The sequence below is a fragment of the Chrysochloris asiatica genome, unplaced genomic scaffold (assembly GCF_000296735.1).
Source record: "Chrysochloris asiatica unplaced genomic scaffold, ChrAsi1.0 scaffold00019, whole genome shotgun sequence".
NCBI classification, from domain to species: Eukaryota; Metazoa; Chordata; class Mammalia; order Afrosoricida; family Chrysochloridae; genus Chrysochloris; species Chrysochloris asiatica.
In genome coordinates, this window is record NW_006408537.1 from 8,505,865 (window position 1) to 8,533,487 (window position 27,623).

General features: G+C 35.5%; 1 protein-coding gene across 4 annotated transcripts in view; it reads right to left on the reverse strand.

The window, feature by feature from the left end:
* Nucleotides 1-27,623, reverse strand: part of DST (dystonin) — a 626,281-nt gene that overhangs the window by 110,029 nt on the left and 488,629 nt on the right. For all 4 annotated transcript variants that reach the window (XM_006835734.1, XM_006835735.1, XM_006835736.1 and 1 more), the window contains 11 exons: nt 27,072-27,280; nt 26,122-26,439; nt 25,240-25,406; nt 22,906-23,062; nt 21,799-21,925; nt 19,401-19,463; nt 18,570-18,811; nt 17,517-17,646; nt 16,215-16,414; nt 14,283-14,778; nt 10,289-11,760 (listed from right to left, as the gene is read on the reverse strand). In XM_006835734.1, the coding sequence (XP_006835797.1) occupies nt 10,289-11,760; nt 14,283-14,778; nt 16,215-16,414; nt 17,517-17,646; nt 18,570-18,811; nt 19,401-19,463; nt 21,799-21,925; nt 22,906-23,062; nt 25,240-25,406; nt 26,122-26,439; nt 27,072-27,280 (3,581 nt within the window). The remainder of the gene's footprint in view (nt 1-10,288; nt 11,761-14,282; nt 14,779-16,214; nt 16,415-17,516; nt 17,647-18,569; nt 18,812-19,400; nt 19,464-21,798; nt 21,926-22,905; nt 23,063-25,239; nt 25,407-26,121; nt 26,440-27,071; nt 27,281-27,623) is intronic.

A 27,623-nucleotide genomic window follows, 5' to 3' on the forward strand; every position in this document is an offset into this window, starting at 1 on the left:
ACCTAAGTTGGGACATGCACATTACTTTGCAGTTGAGTGGTTTGTCATTCCCTTTAAAGCCCAAGTTTAACTTAAGTCTATGGCAAAGGTGAAGAGCGCTGCTGACATGAATATTAGTATTACTAGTAACCATACAGTTCTCTTGTGGTTAATGCAACACTGAGTCAAAGGCACGAAACACACACATACACACATATATCCAGAGATTATTCTTTTTTAATTCAACAAACACCCTTTAAAAATATAATTGGAAAATAAAGTCATAGATCTAAACCTTAGGCTTTGTGGGAGTAATTAACAGTTTTACTTAAAGTCTCCCATTCATTCTTTTACAAAATAAATATTACCAGGACAATAAAGGTAAACATTAAGGCAAATTGCCTTTTTAAAAAATCTCACAAAAATAATGATTTGAATGTGAACAAGACTATGTTGACAAGTGAAATAGGAAGTTCTAATAAAAAGCAATCTTGTACTTTCTCTGATAATGAGAATTTGAGAGGGCTATTTTAATCTTTAAGGAGCTCTGGTAGCATAGTGGTTACAAATTAGGCTGCGAACTGCATGGTCAGCAGTTCGAAACTACCAGCTGTTCCCGTGGGAGAAAGATGAGGCCTTCTTCTCCTGTAAAGATTTACAGCCTTGGAACCCTGTACAGGGTCACTATGAGTTGAAACCAACTCCACCACACATAACCACCACCACTACCATTTTAATCTTTAATAATAAAATATTATTTCAAAATTATTATTATGAATCTAAAACTTGAATATTAAAAAAAAAACAAAAACTATTCATGACCCTAGAACTTTTAATAGCTAACTTTTCCTTTCAGAAATTATTACATGTAACTCAGTGTCTGGCCATCATTGCACTGAAAAAAAACAAACAAGCATATATGCATATGGTCATCCATAAACAAACAAAAAAAGATATACATAAATACCTATCAACACCCATTTTTTACAGTCAGGAAGAAAAATATTTCAACAAGTACCCAATCCTGACACATTCAAGTACAGAGACCGCTCTGAGGTGCTGAAAATAATGTAAAACATGCCCACTGTTGTCATGTTTGAACAGTGGCTTGGGCACTAGTCTGAGAATTAGTAGAGATCAAGAGTTGTATTCTCAACTGTCACTAGCTTAATTTATCAGCCTGGAAGGATATTTAATTATCCCACTATTAATAAATAATAAAGTTTCCATGAAATCTAAATGAGTAGCTTTCTCTAAACACTGAGATCTTTACAGTACTTTTCATAAGAAAGAAAAGTCACTACTGCAGTCCCACCTTAGATTTCGTTGTTGTTGTTAAGTTCCATGGAGTCAATTCCGACTCATAGCATCCCTGTATAGGGTTTCCTAGGAATGGCTGGTGAGCTAGAACAACCGACCTTGCAGTTCAAACCAACTTTGCAGTCCAATGCATTAACCTGCAGCACCACACTGAATAATTAACAATAAAACCCACCAACCACCCCCTGGAAACCCAATTCTACAGGGTCAGGTTAGACTCAATGGAACTTAACAACAACAACAATTCTAGTCTTTATGTAAAGCTGAGCTACATGTAGCCTGACAATTGAGGTATACAGTACATTTTTTTAAATGACATGGTCAATTTATTAATAAACTCAATCAACAAATAGTGTTGTGCTCTCCCTCCATCAATACCAAAATGTTGGTTTTGTTGTTAAGTGCTGTCAAGTCACTTCCAACTCATCGCTATCCTGTGAAGGGTTTCTAAGGAGTGGCTGGTGAGTTTGAAACACCAACTTTGCAGTTCAAAATGAGCTTGTATTCAACTGTTTATCCTACAGTGCCACTCCAGGACTAAGTACCAGGAAAATGAAAGTGTACAAAAACAACACAGCTGCCACTGTCATTACACAACTTAACACTGCAAGGGGAATATGGATTGGAAAAAGGGCACAATCCATTTTGGAAGTAGGGAGTGCCCATTGATTATGTCTGAATATAAACCATCTATATTTAATAATGAAATTCATTTTTTTTTTAAATTCCTATTTTGTTAAACCTATATTACATTCTGAGTCAGGTTAAAATATGTGCTATAATATTGAGAATACTTTATATATAATTTTGTTACTTAAAACTATTTCAAAGACTTATCTAGATAACATAATGGTTGGTTCCGACTCATAGCAACCTAGAGTTTTTGAGGCTTTAAATCTTTACGGGAGCAGAAAGCCTCATCTTTCCTCTGTGGAGCAGCTGGTGGATTTGAACTACTGACCTTGTGGTTAGCAGAACAATGCATAACACACTACACTACCAGGGCTCCTTGGATATCATAATAGAATGCTTATACTTAAGGCAGAACTGGGCTAGTTTATCTTTTCCTCCTACATAAATTTATATAGCTACTCTAAATGCTACTACAGTCTCTAATGATAATAAAAGTAAGATATACCAAGCTGTATTAAATTTTAATCACAATATCTAGATCTCTCACAGTTTCATAATAAGAGAAATATACAATGAATAAATGAGCAAGGTTTTGCTGAAATTTAGTCAACACTATTACATTCAGAAATCACAATGTTAAGATTCTCAAAAATGTAATTTTATGAATAGCCTATTTAAATGTAATTCAGCCAAACTAACTTCTAAAGATAGGTGATTTGGGAAAAGTATACAAAAAAAAAAGTAATATAGTTGTTGTTCTTGTTAAGTGCTATGGAGTCTGTTTTCTTATTTCACATTTCTAAAGGTAAATGAAATCTTCAGAAAGGGAAGCTCTTGAAAAATTTTACTACCAAGTGCAATCATCCACTTCACAGAGAAGCTGGAAGACAAATTATTATTAACAAAAACATGGAGTTTTTAGATCAAAATGATTACTTGGAGATGCTAAGAAATTCAATACACATTATGAGGGAAGAACTCAATGTACCTAAAATGCAATGCTACTCATGAAAACTGACCAAAGTATCTTATTGGCCCAGTAGGTCCTGAAATCTGGATTAGAAACCAAACAAGAGATATGCGTTTTGTGCTCCGAGTACAAAACAAGGCCTTATGAGCAGCAATTTCTATTGTTCCTTCTTAAAATAGATAAGCCATTAGTTAATGAAAACTAAAAGCTATATTTTTAGCTTTCAAAATATCAAACCTCTATACATAAATGGCTAAAGGGTTTTCAAGGTATGCATCAGAGCGATATGCAACTGCTATTATGTGTGGTGCTGTAGGTTAATGCTCCAGACGGCAAAGCCATTTGAACTGCAAGGTCGGTGGTTCAAGCTCACCAGCTGCTCCTCAGAAACCCTATACAAGGTCCTATGGTCAGCACCAACTTGAAGGCACTTAACAACAACAATTTATTTCAATGGAAAGCAATTTACATTTAAAAGGTAGTTATATATCCAAGATCCCACTACAAAAGTAAACAAATTTAGAAACACTTAATAGGTTTGTAGCCTGAAGCTAAAAATAGTAAGCTTATCTTGCTGGTAATTTTAGATCATATCTTTAATAAACACTTGGTTACTCATTCTTTCTTAAATTGCTACAATACTAAACACATTTGTTTTTTTGTATATTTTATATAGAGATTTTCAGGTAAAAATAGATATAAAATATTCCAAATAACAGATGATTTAAAAAAAACCTTTTTATTGTAAATTGAGTGGTTTACCAGGCAGATCACCAGTTTTACATTCAACAAATTATATAACAGAAGATGATTTTATATATGTTGTTGATGTTGTTAAGTGCCTACAGGTCTATGGAGCAACTGATGGGTTTGAACAGCCAACTTTGCAGTTAGCAGTCCAGTGCTTATCCTATAACGCATTTACCTAACCCAGGGTATTAATTAACAAATGACTGGAGACTTGGATAAAATTTTCTAAATCATTTTCCAGTCACATTTGCTTATTAATAATCCTATGTGTAATTTCATAACAAAGCAAATTCTCTTCTCTCCTTCCCATTCATCCTTCTCTCTCTTACATACATACATACATACATACACACACACACACAAAGTAATCTTTAAGCAATGTCCATGATAATGGTAGTTGGTCTCTTTATAGATCACTTTAAAATGGTCATATAGGTTTATTCAGCTGTGTGGTTGTTTTTATCCTGGGCAATAGCAACAAATACCAAAGCTAAACTAAAATCTTATGTTATATAATCTCGGTCTAGAACACCCCTCAGAACAAGTTACTTTAATTCCTTAATCTTAAATGAAGCAATAAAAGGAGCTATCATGTGAAATAAAGTCATTGTCAAATTCCCTCTCTGACAGTGTAGCACTGTAGGATCAGCACTGGACTACGAACCACAAGGTTGGCAGTTCACTATGAGCCAGAACTGACTCAACAGCACTTAACAATAACAACAAGGGTAAAAATCCTAGTGTGATACAGGAAACATCCATCGATTTATACCTGTTTTAAAACTTGTATGGGTGAGAACACAAAGTAGTCCCAATACTACACAGAGCTGGATTAGCTCCAACTCTTGCTTGTTCTGGTGTGATCCCTACTTCAGCAGGGTTTCTGTCTTGCCCAGCATATGTGGCACCTTTTAATTCCAAAATTCTAAATGCTCCTTTGATATAACTAGTTTCAAAATGTGCCTATTCTATAAAGTCCATGCCATCTAGTTATGATTTCAAAAGAGAAAATAATTTTCGTCATTAACAGTTATAGGAAGGTGTCATATATACAACCTTCTTGCTAATATAGTCTCATTAACAAAAATTCAAACTATTAAGAAATTCTTCCTCAACACAAATGTCTTCTGCAATAGACTTGTGTAACTTGCCTTTTCTCAATGAAAATGAAGAAAAATTCATCCTAAAAATCTGCATGTTAAATATGTAGACTTAAAAACTGCTATCGAAGCATTTTTATTTATTTATTTTTTTGATAATTTAACTTTACCTTTAAATATATGCCAAAATCACATAGGTTTCTTTGAGGTCATTTAATAAATACAGTAATAAGGAAATTTGTAAAGTAATTTCACCAATAATAACTACAAATACTGTTCAAACTGTCTGCCTTCCATAGCTCCATACTTCTTGTCATTTTTTTGTTTACCCAATATTCCAATAGTTATGCCTGGATAAAACACTGTCTTCAGCTGAAACATAAAATATTTATTACAGTATGATTAATTCCCCCTGTGTTCTGATCTTTGAATCTGGGTTCAGCTCCGTTCAATGCAATGCATTTCCATTTTGAAAATAATAAGAAATGCTTGATTCAGAAAGACTTACGCCACAGATAGGTGTTCATGTGGGGATAAAATTAACTACAGCGGGGCAGCTGTAAAAGTGGCCAGAAATAAGATGACAGTAATTTCAAAGGTTAGCTTCTTTATCATAGCCTAGAGTCCTAGTGTGGCACTGTAAGATAAGGACTGGACTGCTAACCACAAGGTCAGCAGTTCAAACCCACCAGTTGCTCCTCAGAAACTCCACATAGGGTCGCTATGAGTTGGAACCAACTTGACAGCACTTAACAAAAACTACAGCAAAAGTCTGCTGTGAGTCAGAATAAACTTGACATCAAATGGGTTTGGTTTTTGGCTTAGAGGTAGGGGTGTGGAGGTGTATAGATTTAGCTAGAACAACTTCTGGTTGTTACTATGATACTTAACAACAACAACAAAGTTTACACTCTATTCAGCTATTCACACTATCAATTTATGACAGTATACATAAAATTTAAATGCAGAAGTTGTTGCTGGTGTTGGTTGTTGGTGTTGCTTTAGTGCCCTCGAGTTGGTTCTGACTCTAGCAACCCTGCATAGTGTTTCTGAGGTGGGTTTGAACTGCTGACCTTGCAGATAGCACTCCAGTGCTTAAATCGAAAAATGATAATTTGACTTATTAATAGCTATAAAAAATTCCTTGCTCTTCTTTAGTTCAATGATTAGTATTTAAGAAGCTGCCAAAAAATGTATGGAAGATAAAACTTAACACATTCAGTATAATGTCAAAACATTAAGCTAATTAACATAAAAGTCATTGCCAATGTATTTTCGAATACTGGATAGTTTTCACTGACAGTGAATTAGGACATTTGATTCCAAAATTTTATTCAGGACATTCAATCATAATATTTAGGTTGGTATCTTAAACATGAAATTAATTTTGTCCCTTCATGGAAACTAAAGGTAAATATTAATACTATTTCTTATATTTAAGTTTTAGAAATAAAGGGAAGTAGAAAAAAAATAAAAGACTTAGTTTAAATAATCCATTAAAATCACCGTAAACATTGTTATTACTGTTAAGGGATGTTGAGGTAGTTCCAACTCATAGAGACCCTTTATAGGGTATCCAAAGAATGGCTGGTGAGTTTGAACCACAGACGTTGTGGTTTAAACCGACCCTGCGATCCAGTGCTTTATCCCACAGCCACATCACGACAGTAAACACAAGGTATACCTTACTGAGTAACTGAGGACCCTGGGTGGTGCAAATCATTTGCATGCAAACATTATAGTCAGTCTATCATTTTAATTGAGAAGTTATGATCACTAAGGCAATGTTTAGCTCCATCTTAGTAGTTGTTGTGTGTGCCAGAGTGGATTTCTACTCCTAGTGAACCTACAGGACAGAACAGAACTGCCCCCTAAAACTGTAATCTTGATGGAAACAGATCACAAGATCTTTCCTCCCTTGTAGCCACTGCGGGGTTTCAACTACCAATTTCTGCATTAGTAGCCAAGCATTTGATCATTGTGCTACCAGAGCCCTTTCATTTCAGCAGTAGTAGTAATAATCTGGTGGTGTAGTGGTTACAAGTTAGGCTGCTAACCTCAAGGTTAATAGTTTGAAACTACAAGCCGCACTGCAGGAGAAAGATGAAGCTTTCTGCTCCCATAAAGAGTTACAGTCTTGGAAATTCTATGCAAGGTCACTATGAGTCAGAACCAGCTCCATAGCACACCACCACATGATCGATATTATCTTTATAAGCATCTTTATAACATTATATTCTAAGATTCTTCCATTCACATTTATGTCATCTGCTTCTTATAACAGCTAATTTCACACAACATTTTCACTAAGTGGGTGGAACAGTCCCAGTGTTTTGGATTTAACTACACAATGGCTGGTTATTCAGGTGTATAAATTTGGCTAAAGGAAAGATGGTTTAATCATTTCCCAGAGAAAATACTAGATGTAAACTATGATGAATAAGGTTGACACAAAGCACAGCATTATTTTCATCAAAACATGCAAGCTCTAACACTACCTGTGTGACCTTGGGCAAGTCACTTAACCTCCTGAGGTATGTTTCTTAGTGATGAAGCTAATAATACCATTTATTTTCATGACTGTTAATAGGATTAAAGGTAGAGAGCTTTACATATAGTAAGCCCAAGACAGGAGCGCGGTGGCTCTGTAGGATGCGCACTGGGCTAATGACAAGGTTGGCAGCTTGAGTCCACCAGCTGCTCTCTGGGAGAAAGATGAGGCTTTGGCTCCTGTAAAGATTTACAGGCTTGGTAACCCTAAACAGGGTCATTATGAATCAGAACCAACTCAAGGGCACTTAACAACAATAACAAGCCCAAGACAAAGGTTAACTGTTATAACTATTTTTTAACTACATTCACACTCAAGTAATTAGAATTAGTGGTGGTATAAGCAACCATCTTTATTTACTATAATCAGGTTCTTATTGGTTTTTACCTATGACAATGAAATATGCATATTAAATACAGATGATTTTTCCACTTAAAAACTTGTTTTCAGCCAGTGGCTGCCTAAGTTACCTAGGGCTGCCTAACAGAAATGCCACAAATGGGTGCCTTTACAAACCAGAAATTTATTTTCTCAGTTTAGAGACTAAAAGTCCAAATCAGGGTTTCAGTGACAATTCCTACTGTGGGTCTCTCTCCTACTTTCAGGTGTCTGCTCACAATCTGTGGCATTTCTTTACTTGTAGTTCATTCTTCATATGGCATCTCTTCCCTCTGTGCATGTCTCTGGGTCTGTTCTGTTCTTACAACTCAGATGTGATTATGTTTAGGACCCACCCTATTCTTATATGACACCATTAACATATCAAAAGAAAACTTCTATTTCCAAACAGGATCACATCCACAGGTACAAGGTACATATTTGGAGGTGGACAGAGTTTGCATAAAACTAGGTTTCAAGATAATGAAAGCATGTGATGATGTTCCTTATACTTCAATTAACTGCCCTTCAAAGCAATCAGAAAACAGACAAACAAAGCAGGACAACTGGCCTATTTTAGGAGAAATGACCACTTTATTTTCTTCTCAATCAAGTAATACAATCCCTATAACTATGAATGGGGCTGCTTATTTTGTGCTTTCAGTTTGAAAAACACTTTCAAAGCAATGATGATTGAGCAACTTCTGCCTCTTGATTTATTATGATTATTATTATTTTTTTACTTTCAAAATCATTCTCCACATTGGGGGCTACAACATTCACTCTACTCCTGCTAGGAGCACAAGTCGGGGGGCTTCTACAAATAGCATCAATATTACTGCTTTTGTTCATTTTCTCAAAAGTAATTGAAGTAATGAAGAGAAATGAAGGCCTGCATTTTTCTCTACACAAAAACCTAAAGAAATGATCATGTTTCATGAAGACACTGAAGCCAGTTACATTTTGTTAGGAAAGTGAGAGTGCTTTAGTTTTGTGAGGGTTCTATAGAAAATTCTAGAAGTTTCTGTCTGAGGAAACTCTGCTCTGGCTTTTGGATGCAGGAATTGTCACAGAACTTAGCTTTTCTGATACAAAACTTTCTCTTATGGAATCTTTATTTTTCAAATCAAAAATAGGAAAATTTGATGGAGTAATACAGAAACTGCAGTGAACAGTAAGTAAAGTTTCTTCACCTTCAAGAAACAACATCTAAAAACAGATTCACAGATTCTTCAGAGCTCTGAAGAAACCAAACTCCAGAGAAACTTTCTAAACAACAAATAACAATCACAGTAATAGTATGAAGGAGGGCAAGGAGAAACAGCAATAGGTGATTTTTAAAAAAAACCCAATAGCCTAGAGCATATGAACTATGTCAAATAAAACAGCATAAAGTTTGGAATTCAGATGACTTCTATTCATTTTTCATCAGAAATAAATTATAGTTTTTTAAATGGTTTTTTGTCATATTTTATCCTCCATGCGCTGACGATGCAACTGCAATATCTTCACCAGTCTTGACCAAAAAGGAAAACTTATAGAAAAGCACCCACAGCAATGGCAAAGCTTCATATTAGTCCCATGTGGCAATTATTCAATATTTAGGGTGATCTCTGTTTACTGGTGAGCTAGGACATCTACTCTCACGCTCTCAAATGAGGGTAGATCTAATGATACTGCAGCTAGTCCACCATTGTTATCTAATATATTCTATTCATTAAGCATACATTGAGCATTACCAAGTGGCAGGTCTTTCTGTGCACTGAGGAGTTTACAGTTTAACTAGAAATACTTTACTCTTAATCCTCTGGGGCATGAGTCCAAGGTCTTCGTTTTATTAAAAAAGAAAGGGTTATAACATGGAACTCCACTATGCCTTTAAAAATCTGAACTTTGGAAGAAAGACTTTTACAAAAGAAATTAAACTAAGAAGGGTAAGACGGCTACAGTGTAGCAGCAAGAAAACCTACTGGGTCACCAAAGAAGAAATAACTGGGAGACAAACACCAAGAGAACAAGCTCATTTGATTACGGACTGGCCTCTGCCGCAGAGTTCAAGATATGACCCTGATTGCTCCAAAATTCAGTTCTGAATGACATCAAAACAGAGTTCTTGATGCCAATTTTAAGCTTGTGTAGGACTTTTTCAAGCATGCCTTTGACCTCCTAGTGTTATCTCAGGCCTTACTCCATGAGAGCCCAAATCCCCAGAAAGTTTGGAACATGTGCCTGAGCATACCCCTGTGCATGCTTTCCTGTGATGCCCCCTTGTCCTTGAGTCCATGGCAACTCATAACTAACCAACCTTTAAAGATTAGAGTAGAACTCCCAATATTGGTTTCCAAAGCTATACATTTTTATGGAAGCAGATTGCCACATTTTTCACCACCGAAGAGGCTGATGGGTTTGAACCACCAACTTTTCGGTTATCAGCCAAGTGCTTAACCACTTCACCACCAGGGCTCCTCCAAATATGCTTACTCAGGTTCAAATACTGTATAATAGTCATATGGAAGGTTCTAAAAAATGGGCAATCTTCCTTCTGTACCAATGATAAATTTATTTTTAATAAAAAAAAACAATCCGTAAAAGTGAAGAATTCCCTACCTTGAATACATTAAGCTGTTGGTTAATTGTCTCTGTCTCCATACCAACAGGGCCTTGTGATTCTTCATGTTCCTCAGCTTTCTGAAGTAGAGTAGAAAATTCTTTCCATTTGCAGTAGAATTCTTTGAGACGCTCAATTGTCCCTTCAACCTGCTCTTCTCTGGCTTTTGCTCGGTCTAGTAACTTGTTGCATTGTTTACTTAAAGCCTCCACATCCCTTTTGATTCCAACAAGGTCAGGAGAGGCTTCCTCTGTGGCCAGCATCATCTTGCAGGTTTTATTGGCATTGGCATTGCTTGCTATGAGGGCTTCTAGTTTCTTCAGAAAGGCTTTAATAGCCTCCTTTTGTGTTTGCAGTGTTTCTGCATCTCTCCCCACGGGAGCCATACTATCTAGTTCATCATCAAACTCTGCAAACTGAGAAAACATTTCTCGGATGGTATTCTGGAAATGCCCGATGCCCTGAAGCTTGGTTTCTAAGAATGAACACTTTTCATCCACCTGCTGGCTTAATGTATTATGTTCTTGATCTAAAGATTCTGCTTGTAATAAGACATCAGAGGTGCCCATTGAGTCTGAGGCTTCTACCACAAGGTCCTGTGCAAGTCTTTTGGCCAAATCTACCTGATGCTTCAAGGTTTTAAGTGATTTCTGCTGAGTCTGCAACATAGTTAGGTATTTGTTACTACAAGCCTGAGGTCCGAGAGAATCATGGACATCCAGTTGTTCTTTTGCACACTGAAGCTGCCTTTTAGCTTCTTTGGAAATGTCTTGAAATTCTTTAAATTTCTGGGCCATGGTCTCTAGAGAGATTTTCTTACTGTGAAGTTGTTCAGTGACCATGTCTACCTTCTGGTTCAGCAATTCTTTCTCATCTGTAATAACCTCTTTATCTGTCTCACAGACACTGAGCAAGCTATTGGCTGCATTGTTTAGTAATTCTACCATCCCAAAGTGCTGGTCCATTTCTTTTTGTAGAGACTTTAATTGGGCCATAGAATTCTCTGTTTCATCAGGATCCAAGGAAAACTGTATTTCTTCTAGGTTGGTTTGACATTTTTCTATCCATGGATGGAGAGTATCTACATGCTCTTTATACTTGAGGGCTTTCTCCAGTGTATCTTTTAGTTTGTCTTCTTTTTCTTTCACCTGTTTGTTAAGTTCTTCCCAGTCAGCTTTAATAGTGTTAAGCTGTAACTGTAAGGCTGCCTTTTCAGTCCCTTGAGTCTTTAATAACAGGTTTTCACCGTCTGTGATGGTTTTTTCATAAATATTAGATTGCACAGTCAACATTTTACTAAAGTCTTTCTGATCCTTAATTAATAACTCCAGAACATCGAGTTTGGCTGATATTGGGTGAGCCTTACTTTGCTCTTCTTTCTTTGTATCCAGCCAAGCCTGAAAATCTTTGGACATTTGCTGAAATTGATGAGAGCTTGCACAGGCTGACTGTAGTTGTTGGACATGATTCTCTAGAAATGAAATGGCAGATATGTTTAACATTAATATGTTCATTTAATCTATAAAAGACCAAGATAAAATCAGAGAATGCACAGAATTATAAAATTGAGGGCTTATACCACTGACTAGTATGGCACTGTAGGGTAAGCTCTGGAGTGTTAACCACAAAAGTCCATGATTCAAACCCAACAACTACTCCTTAGAAACCCTAGACAAGGTTGCTATGACCCAGAACCAACTCCATGGCACTTAACAACAACAAAAAGCACTTTCAGAACTACAAGTGGGCTTAAGTTATTGATGCAAGAAGAAATGGAGTTCCTGTCTCATAAGACAGGAACAATAAGAATAAAAGAGAAACCTAAGCAAAGAAATAGGAGGTAGATGAGAGGGAAAAAGGAGATTACTATGGGAATAAGTGAAAATTCATAAAGGTACATACATGGTGGACGAAGGCAGCCATACCATATACAGTCTCTAACGTCATCTCCATTCAAGTTCGGGGAGTGATTACTGTTTACAGTTCTAGGCTACATTGATAAATTATTCCTTTCTTAAATTATTCCTTTCTTAACAAAGATTATGTTTTTACTTCTATAATTTTTGCATTTCATGGAGACAATATAATATAGCACTTAGAAAATGCATGAGTTTGGATGCTGACTCAACCTCTTAAGTTCTCTGGGTAAATGATTAAACTACTAAATCTCATTTCTTCAAATGGAAAACAGAAATATTAACAGTAGGTAACTCATAGAGCTGCAGTGGTGGTTGTGTGCTGTGGAGTTGGTTCTCACTTAGCAGCCCTTCACAGGGTTTCCTAGGTTGAAAATCTTCATGGGAGCAGAAAGTCTCATCTTTCTCCCATGGAGCAACTAGTAGATTCAAACTACTGACCTTGCTTGCAGTTAGCAGACTATCTTGTAATCCACTATGCTATCATGGCTCCTTTCATACAGCTGTGGTGGGGATTAAATGCTAGCATATGTAGTCCATATCTTAATGCATGTATCATTCAAGCGTTAATAACAGTAGGATTAATACAAATACTATTGTTGTGAGGTGCCACCGACTGCATTTTCGACTCACAGTGGCCCACTGTGAATGAACAAAACTGTACCATCAAGTGTTTGGGGTTGTGGTATTTATGGAAGCAGATTGTCAGGTCTTTTTCTTGCAGAGAGGCTTGGTGAGTTCAAATGCCAAACTTTCAGTTCATAACTGTCAACCATGCAGCCAAGCATTTATCCTTTGTGCCACCAGGGCTCCTAACAATAAGTAACAGCTAACATTTATTATCAATATTATGCCAGAATAAAGGTATAAATTTGAAATGACTATTATGATCAAAAGGTAGCACAGTGGATTACAAGATGGGCTGCTAACCTCAAGGTCAGCAGTTCAAATCTACCAGCTACTCCTCAGGAGAAAGATAAGGCTATCTGTTGCCATAAAGATTTACAGCCTCAGAAACCCTATGTAGAGTCACTATGAGTTAGAACTAACTAGACAGCACATAACCACTAGGATTAAGGGAAGCATGGTGGTTCTGTAAGATAAGTACTAGACTTACAAAGTCAGCAGTTCAAGCCCTCTAGTGGCTCCCTGAAAGAAAGGTGAGGGTTTCTGATCCCGCAAAGATTTACAACACTGGAACCCAACCCTTTCCTCTACAGAGTGGCTCTGAGTCAGAACCAACTTGATGAGACTTAACAACTACGATCAATTAAAAAATCCAAACAACAAAAAAATTTGAAATGAGTATCTACTATGTGCAAGGTACTGTGCCATTTTTCAAACAAAATAAATGCGGCAGCAAAATGTGTTCTTCTTTGGCAGGCCCTTCTGTAGTTCATGCATGATGAGCTCACTACCACTGCCTCTGACAAATACTGCCATACCTCTCATGGAGTTATGGCTGCTTAGGTAAGAAAGGAAAACAGTACCAAATGCTTCTCTTAGAAAAAATGTTCCAGAGAAATGTCTCAGTGACAGAAAGCATACAAAGCAGTAACACAGAAGAAAATGCCAGAGTCTTTTTAATAACTGTATTCATCTGTTTTTCTGGTGACAAAAAAAAAAAAAAAAAAAAATATATGTGTTTACAGAGTGAAGATGTTTTATATCTTATTTTAAAAGCCATATTTGGAACACCTGAAATTTTAATGGTCTCTCATAAATGGAGTTTTGCAAACTGAGTCTGCAGAGAGTCATTAGGATAATGTACAATTATGCTAACATTGTGTGCTTTTAAGAACACAGAGCTGCTCTTTATTCCTCTATGATCAGTTTCCTTGTCATCTATCCTTTTCAATGGGAGCAGGGTCTCCTTAACTAGTTAACCAGCTGTCCAATCTGATTTGTGGAGAATTAGGTTAGAACTGTGTTTCGTGGGGTTTTCAGTGGCTTATTTTTTCAGAAATAGATTGCCAGCCCTTTCTTCCAACATTTTGGTTAGCCGTTTGCACCACCCAGGCAATACATGGCATCTATTTTGGACCAGGAGATACACCTACTAAAAAGAGAGACAAACCTGCTTTTTTTTCAATATCCTTAAATGATTTTAAGATGCCTTCTAGTTGCCTAGTAAGTTCTGCTTTCAAGTATTCTTCTTTAACCAGAGCTGACAATTCCTCACATAGTGTCTGGGCTGCCTTTATTTGCTTCCCTTCCTGCTCAATTTCCCGCTTCATTTTGTGGGCTGTTTCCAACTGCTGGTTCATAGCATCAGCGTGTGTGCTCACAGCCAGATTGGTGCTGAGTTTATTGTCCAAGTCACTCAGCTTATTAGAAAGGCTTCTCAGCAGGCTTTGATACTGTGTGCTTTTAACAATGGCTTGGCCAATCCAGTCACATCTGTCATTCAGTTGTCCAGTTAGGCTTTCCCATTTTTGGGTCACAGTCGATAGTTGCTCTTTCACAATCCCATGCAAAGAAGCGTGTTCCCCAGGCCTGCTCAGAATACTCTGAGCACCTACTGTTAACTGTTCATACTGTGGTTTCCGAGTGTCAAATTCTTGCAACAGAATCTGAAGTAATGAGAGTAAATAAACATTGATTGATTGGTTAATACATTATTTTAAAAAAACATAGCTTTATGTTTCTAAGCAGATAGAAGTGGTATGTAAAGTCCATATCTTAATGCCTATAGTTTTCCTAGTTTATATTTCAAGACTGGTGGGACTTCACAGAGATAATAATTTTGTCTAAAATAGCATCCCCCCAGAGGGGAAAAGGAATAGAATAAATATTTTTATAGTCTAGGCAAAATAAAAAATTCATGTACAAAATCCATATACAAAAGAGAAACATTGCTATTGGGCAAGTTCACATCGCACGAACATCGAATTTATTTCGTTTTTTTCCCCCTACTTATTTTTCTCTTTGTAGCCTTTTTAGAAAAACTCCATAGCAGCATTTCAAAGGAAATGCATAGTGGTAATAGTATTAGAATGCATTAGCTCAGGGTGCCTTGATTTACAACATCTTTTTACTGTAATAAGATTTATTGATATTTGTTGACTTTATTATAAAGATTTTAGCCAATAAATCACATTGCTCAGAATGAACAGGCGCCACATGACTCTTATTCTTATTATATAATGAATGATCCTGAAATTTCCTTCTTTCAGTCATTAACAGCGTTATTCCTGGGAGGCTACCAAGACGAGCAGCAATTATTCCCCCCAAACATTTATTTTGCTCTTTATTTCCATTCTCCTCAGATTAAAAATATGTGTCAACTTGCAGCAGGTGACTCTAAATTACCAAGACGGATTTAGATTTTGAACTTAGAGACTCAGTCCCACTTCTCAAAAGCCACCTCTCATACAGAAAGAAATCTAACTGAAACCACATGGAGCTTCTGGTATTACAGCGGACTTAAATTTTATGGATTGTTTTCCCCCTTGCAGATTTATCTGCTTTATAATTAGACTAGCATAACTAATCCATTGGGTTTCAAGATTCCTTCCCTGCTTTCCTTGATCCTTTGTCCTCCTCTTTTTCTGTCTCTCCTCCTCAAAGCTGAACTGTATGACTTTAAAGTTTCATTATCTACTACTACACTCAAAATGAATAAAACCTCAAAGGAGTAATTTCTAAATAATAAAAGTATATATTAGCTTCTCATAAAAATGTTACTACACACACAATCATATTAATACTTCAAAGACTGCTCTTTTTTTTAACAGGGACTGCACAAACCACAATATGACTGAAATTTTGGGGACTTGACTCACTCATAAGATCAAATACAGTACATTAGAATGTGTGCCTCATAGCTTTAGCTCTCTGGGGATTTCCCACTAATCTCACGATGGTTTTTTAGGAGGTTCTGAACATTATGAATACATGTTGAATCAGTTAAAGCATATACTGTCCAAACAAATGTATTTATAATGAAAACAGTTGTTTTGTTAAGAAAAGATGCTGCACACAAGATAGCTCATTAGGTAATACTCACCTGCACTTGCTGCCTCTGAGTGTTTAGCATATTTGGGTCAATTGACAAGGGCCCAAGAACACTGACCATCAGTTCTTTTTCCAGTAGCCACTGTTTTAGCTGGGCCTCTACAGTCTGGAATTGGGTTAGATTATTAGAGGATTCTTCCAGTTTTTGTTGTCTATCAACTGTTAATTGATTGAGTTCCTGCCATTTAGAATCTTTAAAAAAATTTAAAAGATGAAAGATGAAATTAGGTTTGATGCATTTGAGGTGGCTATATCTAGGAAGACTATATGATATAATTAAAAGTGATAAGTAATGATTAATTACTCCACCACTATGTCTGATTAAAGGCCTAACCTAAATGCACTTAATGGTGCAGATGTTACTGGTGTTGTAGGTCAGTTAAATAGCAAGAAGAGAAAAATGAATTTGAATCTCATTTTCAAGCTCTTGTAGAATATAAAATATTCCTTAAATCAAACAGGATCTTGGGTTTCCTCATCATCCTTTCTAAAGGTTCTCTGTAGTCTTTTTAGTTAGCCATCACTGACCTATTGAAACAACGAACAAATTTCAATGGTCAGTTCTAAGCAAATGACTCCCATGTTTGGTCTGTCTACCCCACAATCATTTTCTACTCTTCATGTTGAATGTCAGTAAACAGCTGCTGGAAAGTTGCGCTTGGATAGTTCGTCAACCTTTTCAACTCAACATTATAAAATAAAAATTCACTTATTACTCTCTAAACCAGTAGCTTTTTCTAACTTTTTTTTATTTCTTTCATCCATTGTTTCATCTCCTCCACGTCACTGAGATGGAATAATTCACAGTGATCTCTTGTAACTTTCTTAGCTGTCTTGTATCCTTGATCATAAAGCCTTACACCAATGCAAGAGCTCTATTTTGGCCCTCAACAACTTTTACATAAGGTTGCAGAAGTCTGAAAGTAATTGCATCAAAAAACACACAAAAAACAAAAGGAGTCATTATTTCCATATAACAAATAAGAGGAATATTTAAATTAAAAGTAAATGAGCAATATGAAACATTATTCAGTGCACATTTTATTATAGTATCAACTGCCTTCATAAATATAAACTTAGTTCCTGTTTTAGCAAGAAAAAACAAGATATGTCAATTCTTAGCACAATATAATCTGAAATGACAGTTAAATATACAAAAACAGATTCTGAAACATTAAATCAATTTTTAAATTGCGTGAGGTTGTTGAATAACGTTTTCAGATAAAAATGATGATAAAAATAGAAAATGATCGAATTTCTGTTCTGGGACTAAAGAACAACTAATACAACATACCTATATCTGCCAACATCTGTTTCCATTTGGGAGCCTCAGGAGTATCTGGATTTTCCTCCAATAGTTCCATCAATTTGTCTTTCAATTCCTGCACTTTATTTACATTTTGCTTCAATTCTGCCTCAAATGACTAACAACAAAAAAATAAATACTATAGTAACTACATTAAAGAATGTAGAAATCAAAAGACAAAAAATATAATTATAATAGAAAGTGTTTTTCTCTAGCCTGGCCAAAAGAGGGGGGGAAATCCACCATGAAATGCTAAAGTAGGTGAGGACCTGAATTCAGGATTTAATTATTTAACATTCTTCTTCTTAGCTAGCCTTCAACTATCTGATGAAGGAATCTCACAAAAAAGGAACAAACAGCCATAGAGACAATGAGTCCAGTTCCTTTTACTGAGGAAGAATATTGTATTATTCTCAAGCTGTAAGACTATTTTCCCAATGAAATATCATCCATTAAAGAAAGGGGAAGGCACAATTGTTTTTGTTAAGTGCCGTGGAGTCAGTTCCGACTCATAGCGACCCTGTATAGGGTTTCTGAGGAGCAGCTGGTGGGTTTGAACCACCAACCTTGTGGTTCACAGTTCAGTGCTGATCCTACAGTGTCACACCAGGAGTCCAATACTAATAATACTTTAGTCCTTAGATAAATCTTTTGTTATGGTTAATCAATTAATATCTCAGTGGAACTCAAGGTCAGTTTGAACCACAAGGTTGGTGGTTTAAACTCACCAGCCACTTCTTGGAAACCCTACACAGGGTCACTAGGAGTCGGAAGCGACTCCACGGCACTTAACAACAAAGCTGATTTAAATATGGCAAAAGCCCTACTCAACAGTTCACTCATGCTTACAACGTTCACATACAAAAAAAAAGGTTAGTTATTATCAGCACTCTCAACAGAAAGTCACATTAAACAAAACTGATAAATCATTTACTGAAAGTGATACAGCTAGAAGTCAGTGGTTCCTGACAACCAAGGCTCAGTTGTGAATGCTAATCTGTTCTCTTTCATGTCCTCAGTAGGTATACTTATAAAACATACCTTATTTTGTTCAACTTGAGTCTTCACCGTTTCACTATCTGTAGGTGTAGGTGTCTGATGCCATTTTTTTGCTGTTTTGTTCATTTTCTGTAACCACTGCATCATTGCACTTGATTCTTCCTGAGCCTTTTGCAGTTTGGAGAGCTTAGTATTCAATTCAGCTATTTTGTCCTTGAGTAAGAGGCCAAGATCTTCATAACTGTGACTTATGTTCGTCATATCCTTTTTAATAGATGTTAATCCTAGAAGTAAACAAACAATATATATATTGATTTATATAAATAAATACTGACATAGTTTCAGCACTCTTAAAACAGACTTCTAAAAATGAAAGTTCAAGTTTTACATGGTATTATTAATACTAAATGAATATCTGAGTATCATAAAGTCACAGAATTTTTCAAAGGGTAGATCTTATAATGCTACGATAATAGAAATAATTTAGGAGTATTTCATAATACAAGTGAAAAAAACTAATAAATGGAATAAAAAACTAAAACCACAGAATGTTACTTAACAACTCCCAAGGTTACAAATTCAACAAAAAAATTCCAATACTTTTAACCCAAGCGGTAAAATATTTTAAATTAACAAAAAAGAAGAAAACAAATCCAAGTACTAAACTGAAATAATGGATTTTATTAATTTCAGATGAATGAACTTTACATATGATATATGATACATATATATAATATCTATGGTCACATCATTTTTATTTGATTTTGAAATTTCTACATAAATATTGTAGGACTCTAGAAAGATTTTCTCGGAACCAAAACGAGACTAACCAAACTACTTTATAATCAGTAACCATTTAAAGTTATTACTCACCTTTATTTGCCAGAAATTCCTGAGTATCTGCGGCTGTTCCCTCACCATTTAATATTGCACTACCTGTAAAAATATTAGCACTTAAGTAATCAAAAAACTCTACGGTACTTTTATACATTATAGTAACTAGCTTTAAATCATACACATTATAGTTGTTGTTGTTGTTGTTAAGTGCTGTCAGCTTTGTAAATCATAAATCACATGATTGGCAAATCATAAATCACATACATAGTGATATTTTAAAATGTTATTTTTATTTGGAAATGTAAGTTATTGATTCAATTTCAAAGTCAAGTGAAGATTCCAAACTTAAAGATCAAATGTTCTCTCTTCTATATAAAATGTATTCTTAAAGTAGTAACACAATAGTCCAGAGCTTCAGTAAGTTTTTATTCTGTAAATTAATCATTGCATATTAATGTATAAATAAATACTGACACAATTATTCTATTGCTGAAGTCAATTTAGTGATAAAGTCTTTGAAGTTCAGAAAGTACTCACTATACCAGGGGGCTTCAGACAGTTTGTGGATAAATGGAATGAAAAGATCATGGAATTTTTCCACAACTTATAAACTCCCTCACTTAAGTGTATCGAATGAAATACAAATAGTTGTCAAAACAATGACTGCTTTACTTAAGTTGAAAATTCTCTGGTGCTTGCTCAACAAGCATTTACACAGTGTTATCATGGGCTTAATAATGCAATAAGGCAGAATTATGCCAAAAAGAAAAAAAAAGCATGGAAAAAAATTTAAAGGAAAATAACACCACCTATTGCAGACTCCACATAATGTTAGCACCCAGATAGGAAAGTGCAGCAGTTAGGCGTACCTGAGCTTTGGTTCATGGCTCACCTCAAGTTAAATCCCAGCCACACAGATTACAGCTGAGTGAATAGACAAAAAGAATCACACTTCCACTGAACTGATGAACTAATGATGGTGAGAACACGAACTCTTAACACCAATGAGGGAATTAAAGCTATTGAGGTGGAACCCACTCAATGGCACTTAATGACAACAACAATCCATTATCTAGAAATAGCAGCTATTTAATATTTTTCTTTTATCACATAAACATCTAGAATTAGTACCTTTTTCATCATCAGAATATTAAAAAAACAGTTCATCTTTTTCATGCTAGCATCCACTGGCTCTCTATTCAAAACACAAAGACATTCTCCAAAATCAGCCACATAAGAAAAAAATCCAAGCAAATAAAAACATTTAAAGAGCTGAATTTTATTCTAGGTTTTGCCTCTTTAAAACAGAAATCACACACAATGGCACTTCAGATGTAAACGAAACTATCTTCTAGATGTTGTTGTTCCAACTCATAGAGACCCTACAGAAGGTTTCCAAGGGCCGATTAATTCCTAACATGATTAGGAGTTGTCAAGAGTACAAAAAGATTTTTTTTTCACTTATTTGCAAATGTAAACTGGACATAAAGAACCAAAATAAACAACAGCAATACAATTAATACTCTTTTTTAAAAAAGAGTTTTTTTTTTTTTCAAACTGATTGTGAGAAATCACTACGCCACGTATAAGAAGAATATGCCCAGAAATGGGATTAATAGAGGGGAATAAAGGGTGGGTTGAGGGAGGCCCAGCAGGAACATCAGTATCACAATCGAGACAGCTGGGGGGCTGGGCTGATCAAATAAACAATAGAGGAGACTCAGGAACTCAGATAATATGAGATTTGCCTTCTATTTAGTCTTAGGTCATTAAAAACAAAACAAAACCCTATAATGTTTAAATAAAATAAATATATTTTAAACTTAAAACTATAGCTACACATTATTTAATTTAAGGTCAATGTATATTCATGACTCTCAAGAAGAGTAGCTCTTCTTTTCAATTTCAATTATAATTTCAATATGCTGGCTACACATTAAGTGATTGTTTTCTTTGGGGATACTGGACAGTATCAAGTAGACTGCAAAAAAATTAGAGCAATTCACTGTACAGAAAAGAGCCTGTTTCTTTACCTCACTTCTCTTTTTTCTGGAGACTACAGTTTCATTTCTTCATCAAACATTATAGTGTGAAAAGAAATATTTCAAACAGAATTTTATTATCTCCATTTAAGTATGGTAAAAAAAAATCAAATAAACTGGAATCTGACTTGTCCCTTCTCTAAAATACTGCACTTTGTTCTTTATGATTAATTTGGCTACATTTTCAGTGTAGTCTTCTATTAAATTAAGCCTAAAAGGTATTTGAAATTTTATTAGTATAGATACGTTTCCGTAGCAGCTTTAGTCTGTTTATAGATGCTAGCTTTCTTATCACATTGACTTTTTGTTTCAGAGGTTATTTTACAGATACATAAGTAAACACAACCTGGCTTTTGAATTCCTAGCTTTTGTCATAAAAAGAGAACACATACCTGATTTCACTGCTGCTAGCGCTTTCGCAGGAGTACTCACAGCACTTATTAGGTTACATAGGGCCATCCCACTGTTGCTGACTTTCTGAATCTCGGGTGCTTTTAATGTCCACTTGTCTTGTAATGTCTTAAGATATAAAAACACATTATTTTTCGGTCCTCGTAATATTTTTAAAGTTGCGCGTTACAGTCCAATTTCTTAAACATATATTACAGCAATGATGTTTGTGGGCCCTGATTTGTTGGTGGGTGGACAGTGGGGGAGAAGGTACCATCCCTATTTGTTCCAACAGCCTGAGTGACTGTTAACGCTGTTAGCAGTGAAAAGCTCAGCCTGCATTCTGCTCCGAGGCACAGTGGAAGCCAGTCTATCCCTAGCTGCCCTGGGTTCCAAAGTAACTGTCAACTGTAAATCTGGAAAATTGTACTAAAAAGCAGCCATGCCACTAGAGAGAAAATGTACTAGGGACAATTGGAAAAAAAAAAAAACCCGAGAATTCGGAACTCCACTTAACAGTGAGCTTTAGTCATCAAATTTTCAATACATCAAAAAAATAAATAAAAAACGCCACACACACCTCTACAAATTTGGAATGAAAAATAAGCTGCTCTGGCAGACATTTTATGAATTGAGTCTAATGACAAAAGACGTGTAATATTTATGCTGGTGACTCAATAAATTTTCAAGTATAGATTATAGTGAGTTAAGATTCTGAAAGAAGAGCAGGATCTTAATATCATGAAAAATGGCATCAAAAACAACTGGAACTATGTAGAGATTTGGTGGGAAAGAAAACTCCAATACTGGAAAAGTCAGTAATATATCGAAAAAAAACATTAATTATTGAAAGTTAGTGTTCTTCCTTAAAAAGAGCAGTTAACTCCATAACATGAATTTTCAAATATCACCAAAATACAAAATATAAATGACAGGACTTCTAAAATTTTATAGAAAGATAATGGAATTTTTCCACAAACTTTTGGAAGGCCCCTCATATATAATGTGAATTTTAAGAAAAAAACAAAACAAAAATCAACCATTAGTCTTTAAATTTCTCATTACTGACACAAGCAAATGAGAAGTCAGTATGATATATAATGATTTACCTTAGCTTCTTCTAAAGATTTTCTTAAATCTTCTGCCCCAAAAGAAGGCTGCGTAATGGGAACCCTTGAAGTTGTTTCTTTTATCCATGACTTTAATGATTTGACAAGGACTTGGAAAGCATCCATCTGTTCTTGACAAGAACACACGGCTTCTTTTCTAGATAACAAAAAACATAAAAATTTAAGCTAAAGAAATGATTCATTACTAATAAATAAAACTAGTATTCCTAAATCAAGGTTAAGAGACAGAAAAACAATCTCCACATCCACACCTAACCCCTGTGAACACCAGAGGAAAGGTTTCATAGTTGAAGGTGAAATCAAGCTAATTCCTTAGGCAAGGGCTGTCAATAAACATAGGAACAGTTAAGAAATCCACGACACATGTAATGGCACTTCACATCACTATATACACTCTAAGACTATATAAACAGTTGTAATATTATTTAGATTCAGTGAGCTTTGATCTGGCCACTTTATAAGATGTTTCATGCCAGGAGGCATAGGACCAGAGGAAACGGACAAATCAAAGAGATGAGGGAAACACAGTGCCACCTTGTGGTTTGTACATTAGACAACAGTCAGTTTATGGGTAAACTGGTGCTTTCAGGAATACAGATTTAAAGATGCAAAACTGAGGTGAAATCTACTGACTTGAAAAGCAGTAATTGGTGCTTTTCCTATAGATCCTCAAGACACTTCACAATGAACTTTTATAATCTCTCTGTGTTCTCAGCACTACGGAGGGCACACATGTCCAGCACATGAACAATTCTGATGACAGTTACATATGGCAAATGGATGACGTGTGCACATGTGCAAGTGTGTAGAATACTGGCATATAAGAATTTATTGCAGCTGGGCTAATTACTGATGACTATAAGGCATCAAGGAATCAAACAATACATTTCACTAGGCATATTTGTTACAAAAGAACTCTTTTAAAGTACTACAGAGCAAAAAAGTCATTTTTGAGGGCTAAGGTGCGCCTGAACCACACCATGTTCTGGTGTGGTGCTGTGTGTTACTGCATCGAACTGCAAACTGCAAAGTCAGTTTGAACCGCAAGGTTGGTGGTTCAAGCTCAACAGCCGCTCCTCAGAAACCCTATCTAGGATCACCATGGGCAAAAACGACTCAAAGGCACTTAACAACAACAACAACAACAACATATGCATGTGAAAGTTAGACAATGAAAAAGGAAGGCCACAGAAGAACAGGTGCATTGAATTATAGTGATACAGAAGAATATTGAAAGTACCATAGACTACCAAAACCACCAACAAATCTGTTTTGGAAGAAGTTCAACTGGATTGCTCTTTGGAAGCAATGATGGCGAGACTTTGGACATGCTGTCAAGAAGGACCAGTCCCTGGAGAAGGACATCATGCTTGGTAAAAAGGAAGGCCAACGAAAAAGAGGAAGATGGATTGATACAGTGGCAATAACAATGATCTCAAATATAACAATTGTGAGGATGGCACAGGACTGGCAGTTTTTTGTTCTGTTGTACATATGATTAGAAGCCAACTCAAGGGCACCTAACAAAACAACAGCATGAAGTTTTTTAATCAGACCTATTTGAAAGAAGTAATAGATTACCTAAGAAAATCAAGGACCTTTATTCTGTACAATGTTAACTGAATACTATATGACAGAGTGGGAAATGTAGCTCTTTGAGTAGAGTTTACCTTAAGTAGAGAATTATCAAAAAAATAAAGAATTGCTGAAAGAAAAAGAACTACTTTCTATCTTTTTGAGCTCTTCTATATAAACTTAAGCAAATCCAGACTGGTGTTAGAAACTAACATCAGATCAGATACATAAAATGTCTGTCTTAAGCCTTATTCTTGTACAGCTTTGTAACTCAGCTACATTCTCCTATTTCTTATCTTGTTTTTTCATAGAACTATTTCTTATCTATAATTTTAAGAAGCAAACAAAGGGGGGCGTTAAAAACTATACTGAAATAGCACACATTATTCTGAGTTGAGCCTTGTAAAAATACTATGAAATGTCTTCTTACAAACATATTTTTGTCGAATATGTTCCAAAGACTTCAGAGACGACATTTTCAAAATATGTAATCACGACCATTTTTTTACAGTAACACTTTCCACTTTAACCTAAAAGTATTCTCTTAAATACTTGTACAAATAATGCACTTAAATTTAACATGAAAAAATTACCAAAATATAGAAGCATTAAAAACTAGCACTATGGTTATTCTCAAGTTTCAGAATTCCTTTTTCTATTTACATAAATCAATAAAAGGCATTCAAGTCAACAAGTATCAACTAGAATGAAATCCACTCTTTTAAAAGTGATGCTTACTTTTCTTTGATGGTTTCCTCCATTTCCTTGAACTGCTTTGACAAGTTATTGGTTTTTTCAAAAACAAGAGCTTTATCTCCTGGTAAACCATGACTGGATATCTCTTTAAGGACACTCTGCAAAACTTCAAGATCTTTCTTGCGTTCTAAGAATTCAGAAGTTGATTCCTATAAAACATCATATATTCAGTCAATACACATGTGGCTAGACCTTCAAATGAAATTTCATTCAGAAGTATGCATGGCATTATAATGACTTTATTTAGATTTTCATACTAGAATAATTCCCTGTATGATCAGCACTCTAAATATAAATCAAATCACCTACAGCTGGTAGGTGATTTAAGACAGCACCCAATACGTATTATTTAAAAGTGAGTATATTTTGTCTATTTGTGGGTTCTGGAATGTAAGATGATATTTATACTACCATTACCATGATATCTGGAAATTGTATGTAGGAGAAATACAAGTCTCTGGGTAGTACAAACGATTAAAATGCTCAGTTGCTAAACTAAAGGCAGAAATTTGACTCCACCCAGATGCATCTAGAAAGACAGGAGGCCTAACATCCACTTCCAAAACATCAGTAATTGAAAACCCTATGGACTGCAGTTCTACTCTGACACACGAGGTTTCTATGAGCCAGAGTCAGTTTGACAGCAACTGGTTTTACATGGAATAGTGTTCATTTCTAATCAATAAGAAAAGGCTTCAAGGAAGAGATAGGGTTTAAGATTTTTTAAGGAGTAAAGTATAGACCTCTACTAATGCACAAGCAATTAAAATGATAATGGTTTATTATAATTGTGCCAAAAATTGTATGAGCTCATCATAACCATCAATATACCTGATCAGCCTAGTACGTATTAGGAAGACATACCTGCATATACTGAGATAATTCAGTAACATCTTTTCCTGGAGCATCGGCCTCAGTAAGAGCCTGAGATTTTGTTTCTAAAAATGTTTGGAGCTTTTCTGAGAGGTTCTCAAACAGTTCTACTTTGGTTTTTAGTGCCTCCATTTTGGCAAGTTTTTCTTTGTGTTTATGACTTGCTTCGGAAAACCGGACAGACAAGTCCTTCATTTTGGCTTGCAGTGAGGATGCAGTAGATGGGTCTGTTGTTTCCATAAATTTCTTCACTTTATCATTCATAGCATTTATACTGCTCTGGCGCCCTGCAATATCCTGTTCCAACATCTGAAATGAATCAAATATTGCATGTATTTTTATAATGCTGCTTACAAATAATATCACAGAGTTTTTTTAAAAAAAATTCTATTCCTAACAACATAAACCTGAAAAACTTGTGACTAAGGAGGCTTAACACTTTGGGCTGAGAGACAAGTTTGATCTGTCCCATGAGGAATCCAATCCCAAATCTCTTCAAGGGAAAGTGGAGAACAGCTGGCTAGTTGCTTGAAAGAGGCAAAAGGTTGCTGGTACTCAGCAACCCCAGGGATCTAATGGAGCCTACAGATTATCCATGGTCCTAAATTTTAAAAGGCTAGACAACAACAAGATTGATCTGCTTAACCTCATGTGCAGCTGGCTAAGCAACAATAAACAAGATAGGATTCAATATATGCATAGGCCCTCTATAATGCAGGATAATATTCATGAGAAAGCATACAAAGCTCTTTCTATACTTCACAGAAAAATCATTTTGCACAATTGCCTTTGTGTAAACACCACTTTCCACACTGCTATATTCAGGAAACACCACTGCTTCTGTATCTTTAAATTTATCTCAACTCTATCCAACCCCGGAGCTTATTTGTTTCTTGCATCTATCTGGAGGATTTTCTTTTTCTTTTTTAAATGTCACTTACAATATTTTTACTGATGATATCCTGAAGAGCAGCAGAGTTTAAGGGTACTTGATCTTGTTCTTTCAGAGAACTTTCTACACTTCCCATCCAGTCCAGCATTTCATCCAAGCCATCCTGAACACTCAGTGAGCGGGTAAGGGTTATCTGGAGTTTTTCATTTCGCTCATGAATGGACTTGGACAGATCATCGTATCTCCCAACAATGCCATCTAGGCCAAACAGATCAGGAAATGTTAATCACAAAGTTGGTTTTGCCCTGTCATTTTCACAAAAATACACTAAGCTGGATCATAAAATTTCCACAATGAAATTGAAAAGGAAGCAGATTTTAAAATAATAAATTTCCCTGCACTTAAACATTCTTATATTCTCTATTTTTGACCAATGACAAGCTCAAAGAACAAAGATCTTTTAAAATGTCTTCATTATCTCTCTCTGTGAAAAACAATCCGTTTTTAATTATGAATGTATCACTTACTGTCCAAGAATTCCAAAAGTATTTTAATTATTTCTGAATGCTTTAGTCAACTAGCAATTGTTAAAAGCTCAGTA